This window comes from Gracilinanus agilis, chromosome 3 (assembly GCF_016433145.1).
Source record: "Gracilinanus agilis isolate LMUSP501 chromosome 3, AgileGrace, whole genome shotgun sequence".
NCBI classification, from domain to species: Eukaryota; Metazoa; Chordata; class Mammalia; order Didelphimorphia; family Didelphidae; genus Gracilinanus; species Gracilinanus agilis.
Window position 1 is genome coordinate 258,389,318 of NC_058132.1, and position 9,477 is coordinate 258,398,794.

The 9,477-nt window shown below is 33.6% G+C and overlaps 1 protein-coding gene across 1 annotated transcript in view; it reads left to right on the forward strand.

The window, feature by feature from the left end:
• GALNT3 (polypeptide N-acetylgalactosaminyltransferase 3) overlaps positions 1-9,130 on the forward strand; it is a 28,808-nt gene extending 19,678 nt beyond the window's left edge. The window contains exons 7-10 of the mRNA XM_044666528.1: positions 1,352-1,483; positions 1,776-1,877; positions 7,451-7,603; positions 8,917-9,130. Of these exons, the coding sequence (XP_044522463.1) occupies positions 1,352-1,483; positions 1,776-1,877; positions 7,451-7,603; positions 8,917-9,039 (510 nt within the window). The 3' untranslated portion in view covers positions 9,040-9,130. The remainder of the gene's footprint in view (positions 1-1,351; positions 1,484-1,775; positions 1,878-7,450; positions 7,604-8,916) is intronic.
• Positions 9,131-9,477: the final 347 nt, after the last annotated feature.

A 9,477-nucleotide genomic window follows, 5' to 3' on the forward strand; every position in this document is an offset into this window, starting at 1 on the left:
TTTTTCTTTATGCAACTGGAATCAGCATTTCAGAGTTAGTGTAACATCGCAAAGATATAGCATGTTTGCAACATTATTACACTAAATTACCATCTTTTCTCCTAGGTCAAAGTCATAATTACTCTCTTACTCAAAATGCAGAGTTCACACACTGATGGACATATATAGTGAATTGTATATATCTTACATATCCACTTCAGATGAGAAGTTTCAAGAACAGCATATTTTCTCTTCAAAAGTCCCTCAGACTTTGTGGCAAAGTTGAATTTGACCCCATAGTTTCAATTTAATTCATCAGAAGTTATGCATTTACTACATACACAGTATTGTTCTAGGCACTGGTAGAAATATAAACATTTATGAGACAGGGCCCTTGCCTCATGGATCTAATGGACTAGTATAGAGGGATATGAACAAATTAGCCTTAGCCATATCACTACACATCCATTTCATGCTTAAATAAATGCAACTGCCCAACATAAAATCGAATGCTTAGCAAACTAAACTATGTATCTTGGCTTTGCCTAGATTGTTCAGATGTCTTTGAGAAATGATAGGTGAGATCTCTTTGTGTTGTGATGATTCTTATTTTCGATTTGATTTTTTTCCTTTTTGGTGGGGAGAGAGATCATATCTATGTTTAAACAAATACTTTGAGAAATAAGCCTTAATCTAAATTTCTTTTTTCTACTATCAATCAGTCTGAGACCTCTGCATGTTGATTAACTTCTGTAAAAGTGAAATTTGAGAAATGCCATCTAAAAAATCCTATTATTTTAGCATTCTTAAATGTAAATAGGAGGGAGTTAGAGTCTATGAATGCTTTTATTTATGTCTGGTAAAGTGTGTGTTTCATTGATTCATAGATAAGCCTGGTAAATTATTGCCACTCCAAATTTAATTCATTTGGACTCAAAAGCTCCATTCAAGTTCCAACAGTGTCACTTATCTATCACTTGACTTTGGGCAAATCATTTCCACAAACTGTTAAATAAAGAGGAGTGGGCCAATTAATCTGTAAGGTCCTTTCCATCTCATAGCCTACAAATTTTAGTGACTGTCTTTGGTTGAGAGAAGTTCTGTCATTTTTAAGGAATATGGCAAAAATAGTAGAGCAAGCATTGTCATGATTTTGTAGTCACTGAAACAGCATAGATTCCTTCAGTGAAGACAGATTGTCAGCTAGACACCAGTTAGTACAATTAATCTGAATCTCAGTGGTAGCCCAGAGTTTTTGAGAAACCTAAATATGAGCACCCAAAAAAGAATATTATAAAATTTAAAATTAGTTCTAGGTTCATACAAGATATCCTATAGTTTTTTTGTTGTTGTTTTTCTTATTTTCCTTCAGAAAGCCTTTGGAGATATTTCAAAAAGACTTGATATAAGACACCGTCTCCAATGTAAAAATTTTACTTGGTATTTAAACAATATTTATCCAGAAATATATGTGCCAGATCTTAACCCTGTAATATCTGGATATGTAAGTATTTTCTTTTTTTCCTCATTGACTACTCATTAAACCCATTCAGACACCCTTCCAATCCTGAAATTTTGTGGGTTTTTTTTTTTGACTGATTTGTAAAATCATTATTTGTTGACCATGGAACAACTACCCAAGAATGTTGAACTTGTTGATATGTTACTTAAGAAAAATTTATAACTAATGATCTGTTTTTTTATTCACATTTTTTTATCTTAATTGAACTCATATATAAATAATTTCTTTAATTTTAAATATGACTAACTTGGGGAAAAAAAATTTTTTTTTTCAGATACAAAATATAGGCCGCCATTTATGTTTGGATGTTGGAGAAAACAACCAAGGTGGCAAGCCACTAATTATGTATACATGTCATTTTCTTGGAGGAAATCAGGTAAAGTACTACATTAAACAATATATTCTCCATATCAGCATATGTAGATTTATGTAAATTAAACATTGCTGCTTTTTCCTTATAGCCTAATATTTTGTTCTCAGGATCACATTTTGCTTTGGGCACTATCCATTTTGTGGATAAGTGAATTAAGATAAAATTATATCATTTGTATTTAAGGTATAAGGAGTATGCTGTTTTACATATAATTGCTTCTTTGATCATGGCAGCAGCTTGTGTCTATATAACTTGCTTGCCCATCCATCCAGCAGAAACCTCAAATGAGAAAATGAGATTAATTCATTCCATTTTATTAATAATATAATTTACTTTTTAAAATACCTTGCTAGTAATGGCTTATTAAAATATTATTCTTGTTAGCATGAAACTACTAGAAAATTACAAAGATTGTGTTTTGAAGGAAATTATCCTATGCAGAAATTGGATAAACTTCTATTTATTGAGGAAAATAAAAACAGAAAAACTTTGTAAAAATATATTCACTAAATTTTTTCTCCTTGACCTTTACAATACAGCTGAGCAGGATTGTATTATCTCTTTGGGCCTGCAAGGAAAATGTCTAGTGTAAAAAGTATGAAGCCTTGAAAATGTGAGACCTAAGAAGATAAAGAGTTCTTTCTTTTCCCTCAGCACCACCCAGTTTTCCTCTCATTCATCTTTCCTTAACCTGATTGACCCTAGTCCCCATCTCTTGATACCAGTGAATCTAGTATAGCTAAGGATAAATTTTGAAGAGACTAAGGAAAACAATTAGAATCAATGATGGACCCAAGAATAGAAAACCAAGAATTAGTCCTAATTGTCTTAGCATTACCTCTTTCACCTTACATTTCCCACCTCATTTTGTTGTTGTTTTGCAGTCATTTCAGTTCTGTCTTAACTCTTCTTGACCCAATTTGCAATTTTCATGGCAGAGATACTGGAGTAGTTTGCCACTTCTTTCTCTAGCTCATTTTACAGATGAGGAAATTAAGGCAAACAGGGTTAAACCATTTGCCCAAAGTGACTTAGTTAATAAGCGTCCGAGACCAGACTTGAACTCAGGAAGATGTCTTACTGAATTAAGGCCCCGTACTTTCATTTTAGAAGATATAAATAATTAATATATTTAAAAATTAGGTTTTTATGACAGCTAGCAATGTGATACACTGATGAAAAAATCCTTTTAAGAATGTTTTGAATGCCTTTTTTATTACTTAATATCCATCTTTTTTCATTTGTAGTTAAGCTCAAATTTTCAGGGTAAATCAACTTAGAGTACATCCTGTGCTCTTTGTTATTCAGAATATATTATTCCATTCTTTCCTATGGATGGGTGCAAGAATTCCTTTCCTCTGTATTTGAAAATATTTCTTGATTGCTTATAGAATTTCGTGTTCTGGATTGAATGATTAAGTCAAACCACCATATGTCTTGATTTGCAGATTGTTTCAATTGACAGAAATTGTCAGAATTTCTGGGAAAATTCTGGGAAATTCTGGGAATTCAGAAATTCTGGGAAATTTTCTCTTGCTTTATGGTGTTTAGGTTTTTTGATTTGTGTTCTTTTGAGAGACTAAGACTTCTTTTTCCTTTTTTTTTCTTTCTTTTAAAAATCCTTACCTTCTGCTTTAGAATCAGTACTAAGTATAGGTTTCAAGACAGAAGAATGGTAAGGGCTAGGCAAATGAGATTAAGTGAGTTGCCCAGGAAGTTTCTGGGGGGTTCACATTTGAATCCAAGACCTCCTGTCTCCAGGCCTGGTTTTCTGTCCAATAGGTCACTAAGCTGCCCCTAGAAACCTTTATTTCTTGGATTGTCTCTTTCCATCCTGTCTTCAATAAGTAATATGTTTTGCTTGAATAGAGAGCATATTTTCTTTTAATATTATTGGGGTTTGGGTTTTTGCTTTTCATCCTTTACTTCTGTATACTTGTATTCCTAATCAGTTGTCCTCTTTTTCATTTCTTTGGTGAGACCATTACATATTCATATTCTATTCTGCCCATTATTTTTATTATACAGGCCATAAATTCTGCTCTTACAAGTCTCATTTCTTAAATCCGTGTTCTCCTCAAAACTCACAGGGTCCTCTTGTCTCATCAAGTGTTGGATTATTTTCCTTTGTTTTGCAATATTTATTTATTTATTGGTACCTGAATTCATTTACTAGATCTGGAGGTCATATTTCCTTCTGCTATGAATATTTTCCCTGTTGGCTTATATGCTTATGCTTAAGGTCTTTGAATTTTTTTACTTCTGGGATCTTTGGGAATTTCATGATTTTCTACCTTTATATTCCTGATTTCCTCACTTCTGATGGTAATTCCCTTGGAGACTAGCTCTCAAAGTGTCAAAGGGTCCTCTGTTACATGATTCACCAGCTTAAGACCTCTGTACCAAAATGAGCTTAGGGGGAAGATCTGACCCAGCTTGATTCTAGGTTCTTTTTGTCCCAAGATTAGCGGAATACTGTTCAGCCCACCACATAGAATTCTGTCTGGTTGCTTCTGTTCCTCAGTTCTCTGGTCTGACAGTACAGAATTCACAGATGTGCTGATACTATTGCAACTTGGGCCAATTTCTGTCATTTGGAGTTTGTCTCTCTGAGTTTGTGTGTGTGTGTGTGTGTGTGTGTGTGTTGTGTGTGTGTGTGTACGTGTGTGTACATGTGTGTGCGCATGCTAAAATTTGCAGTTTACCTTTATTTCATGCCTCGACTTATGTTTTGCCCCTTTCCTTCTGTTCTTCCACTCACCCATAAAGATTTTTGCAGCAAGAAAGTTTGGTGCTTAAAGGAGGAGCAGGTGGGAGACTGAGACATGGAATTGTATTTTTTTGTAAGTCCATGGGTCTGGCTGCATAAGGAAGCCTTGCTGCCATGGAAGGGTTGCAGAGAGAGTCCAAGTCAAGCAAAGTTCATAGATTTTATTACCTTTTGGGGGTGTTCCTGACCCTGGAGACCTAGACCTATGAAGACATCTGAAGTTGTTTTATCTCTGGTGCACAATCTCTGTTTCAGAGAGGTTTGAGAGTACGTGAGATTCAGAGAAAATGCCTAGTTCTCTATCTTATTGGTCATGTGACCCAGAAGTTCTCTAAAATTCATTCTTTTATAAAAGAGTATCAGATATTTTCTCCACAATCCCCTTGATCTTAATTTATGTTATCCACTCCAATTGGATTATTTACTTATTGCCAGAACATGATCCCTATTTTCCTTTCTCTGCACTTTTGATTGATGAAGTTCCTTCCGCATGGAATGCCCTTTGCCTCCTCCTCCCTTCTCTCCTAAACTATTTCAAATGATAGATTCTTTAAGAAGCCTTCCCCAATCTTTTCTTTCCTTAGCCAGAAGAAAATTTTCCTTTCTCTGAACTCCCAAAGAGAGGCATTTTGTTTGTATTCTTAAGGCATGAAAGATGTCTTATCTTTTTAAAAAACTGCTTATGATGGTTCAGCCCTGTGACTTGTGTTACTGTAGGGAATTTTGGGTAAAACTCGCCTCTATCAGTGCAGTTCAGCAACTCCTCTTTAAGTCATGGTGTTAAAGCACGCTTTCTTAACCTTTTTTGTATCATGAGCCTCTCTGGCAGTCAATGAAGTCTATGGGCTCCTCTTCATAGTAATGTTTTTAAATGCATAAGATAAAACACAGGATTACAAAGGGAGTCAATTGTATTGAAATAGAGTCCCCAGAGTATTAAAAAAAAAAAATCACAAATGCTAGGTAAAGAGCTTCTATAAGTTGTTGCTTAGGACATTGAAATGGCAAGCCTTGAGAGCAGGTTTTTCTTACTTCAACTGATTATTTACTTATCCATACTACGGCAAAAAAAATCCCTCTTTCAAAAGCATAACCAAAGTATTTTATGCCTTTCAGAGGCAGTATAGTATAGTAAATAGAGCACAGGCTGGCAGTCAAGAAGGGATTAAATCCTAACTCAGATGCTTATTACCTTTGTGACTCTGGCCAAGTCACTTAACATTCACTTTCCTTATTTGCAAAATGAGAGGATTGGACTCAGAAGTCACTAAAGCCCCTTCCAGCTAGATTTGTATGATTTTGTCATTCTAGTTTTGCCTCAGTAAAAAGAAAGCTCTTTTCCAGTCAGCTGAAAAGTTAATATGATTAATATGGAAAGGTTTTTCACAAAATAAGTGGAAGCTGACATGAAAATGAAAAAAAACAGAACTACTTGAAAAAAACAGCATTTAAAAAAATTTTTTATTGATCTCTTTTGTGTCTTTAACACAGATTTTCCAATCTCTCCCTCTCCCAGGAATAAATCTAATATATTATGTAATAAATTACTTATTAAGATAAATATTTCTTAAAGTAAGAATGATAAGGAAGAAAAAAATTAGCAAAACTGATTAGTATATCAGAAACCTGTATCATGTGGACCAACCCAACTTCTTCTTTTATTGAGGGCCAAGCTTGTATTTTGTCATTTTGCAAAATACTTTTTTGAAGTTTTGTAATTCTATTTATATTTTTGTCATAAATGTGTCTATTGTTTCCTTGACTTTCTTTGCTTCTCTTTCCATCTTTCTCTGTATTCATCATTCAGCATGGTGAAATTCCATTATATTCTCATGTCATAATTTTTAGCCATTTATTAAGTGGTAGGCATCAAGTTTTGCAAGTTTTTTGCTACCACAAAAGATGTGGACAGCATATTTTTAAATGAAAAATCAACAAATGCATGTGCTTCTTACAACCTATTCTGTAGTTTTGTGGGTGTTGGTGCTGCACCAAGGATTCATGTGTTTTTAGGATTCTGTTCATCATCTTCCAACTTTCTTGTTGGTCTTCCTATATTTTAGGATTGAAAGAATAAGAGCCAGATATTACCTCCCTTATAAGGGGATCCATGTTGGTCATGGACTAATGTAGGTCCTATCTTCTTTTGTAATATAATTGTTAAGATTTTGTGTAAATTGTATGTGTTCTCAATCACATATTTTACTGTAATATTTATGTAGTTGAGAAATGAAAGGAGTAATAGGATCATAGAATCTTAGAAATTGAAAAGATATCAGAAGTTACATAAAACAATTCCCTTGTTTTATAAATAAGGAAATTTAAGATAGCAAAGATATCTTGAGAAATATCTTAACAAATTTAAAATACTAAAATATGAAGAAATTGCAGATAAGGAAATTGAATTAAATTTTATCTAGTTCAGTGGTTCCCAGACTTTTTTGGCTTACTGCCCCCTTTCCAGAAAAAATATTACTTAGCCCCCTGGAAATTAATTTTTAAAAAATTTTAATAGCAATTAATAGGAAAGATAAATGCACCTGTGGCCATCACCGCTCCCCTGGATCGCTGCAGCACCCACCAGGGGTCGGTGGCGCCCACTTTGGAAATCACTGATATAGTTAGTGAGGAAACGAGGTAAGTTAGAACCCAGATCCCCTGGCATCTTGCTTGGTCACAAGATAAGCTGGTGATTTAAAATAGGTTTATTACAATGTACTTTTATTGAAAGTATTTTGTTCTACAATGGAACTGTCATTCTTATGCAGCTGCTTAGTATCTAATAGAATTCTTCTTTTCTCTATAGTATTTTGAATATTCTGAACAGCATGAAATTAGGCATAGCATCCAGCAAGAGTTATGTCTTCATGCTCTTCGAGGCCCGGTTCAGATGAAGGCATGTAGCTACAAAGGTCAGAAAACACTTACCGTTCATGAACAGAAATGGGAAATTCGAAAGGTATTTGTTAATTTATAACTTTATGGAATTATTTTTGTTAGACTGCAAGCATTTACACAATAGGAGGAAAATGTGAAATGTCTCTTAATTTATAATAGCCATCAGAAATTTTCTACCATGTCAATTACTATGCTGGTGTCAACCCTACTTATAAAATATTTTAGACATATTTTTGTTATTCCTACACTGATAAGCTTACTCATTTTTTCTACCAATGTTTCTATTTCATTGTACTTCCTATCAATATCTACGTATCTTTTAATTCATGAAGTTTACAACCTCAAGATGTATTCTGGTAAATATTTTCTGTGTATGATTTGAGGCAATATTTTGATATTTTATGAATCCTTCTTGGTTTTTTCTCTTTTAGATAAGAGAGAAAAAAATTTTCATTCTTGCCTTTGAATTACTTGACACTTTCTCATTTTTCTGAGCAAGATTCAACTCAGACCTTTTAAATGATTAAGATTCTTGGTTAGAATACAGTGACACATTTGTGGATCATAAAATGAAATAAAAGCAACTTAGAATGATTAAAAGGATTCTGTTTTCAAAGTTAGAAAGGTTGCTAATAAAATTCTATTCTCTACTTTCTCATTCCCGATGACAGCCAAGCTGCATTGGTCAGGAAGACATTTTCAAAGACAAATTATGCTAATTGTTCCACACCAATTCATTATAGACTGGGTCAGTTAATCAACCTCTAGTTACAAGAAAGCCCAACCAGTGATAATCCTGAGAAAGATCTTCTCTGCCTCCTTACAGAGAAACCATCCCAACTTACATAAAATAGGTACCATTCTTACTAAGCTCATGTACTTGGTAATAAACGCCATTTCTTCTTTAAAGTTGGATGTGCCTTTTTAAAGCCTGTTATAAACTTAAACTCTAACATGAAAGTCTAAATCAATAATCTTACGTGAAATAAATTCATTATTTCAGGAATAGTATAAAAAGACTTTTAAAAAGTCAAGCCTTAAGGATATATAATTTAATTGATACTGTTTTCCCCTTCAGATACATTTCAGTGATTATTTGGTCCTAGAGTTGCTAAGATTTTTTTTTAAATTCTTTAATATTATACCTTCATGTACATTTCAAGATGCTGTAGTGATCAAAGTGATACAACTGTAAAGTAACTGAGGAACTATGAAAACTATTTGTAAAAGTTTTCCTGTTATGCTAAAAAGCAAATGAGGCAACATACTTAGGAGTGATGTGAGATTCACTGTTTTGCCACAAGAAGAATTTGAAATTTGTTTGCTTTTTGATCAGCATGAAACTGAATGTCTCTTTTCTTATCTTCACCCCAGGATCATCTACTGTACAATCCATCACTAAACATGTGTCTTACGGGAAATGGAGAGCATCCAAGCTTGGTGTCATGTAATCCATCGGATGTATTCCAGAAGTGGGATTTTGTCCATCAAACATAAGTGTTACTTAGAATTAGGGAATTTAAAAAAGAGGTATACTTTCTTATAAAACTGTGACTAGGCATACACTGTAGTTTTGGGAAATTATGCAAAAGCAGCTAATTATAACTTATTCCAAGTGCATTTTTCCTTATTTATATCTTTTAATGTGCAAGTGGCATTAACTGCTACAGGAATCCCTTAAGGTTCTGTTTTAAAGCACAATAATAACTAGTAATACCAAAGACTATTTTTTGAGATGTCCAGGTTTAGGGAAGAGATGTTTACAGTATGCTGAAAGTTAATTAGCAGAATAAGGTGGTGTTTGTGTGTCATATCTTTAAACAAAGATGCATACAGATATATGCACACTCTCACAACTTAAAAGATATTATATATTTCCTCAAGTTTCTGGGGAGGGTAGTATAGATTTGATACTGTATTTTTTTAATGACTTAG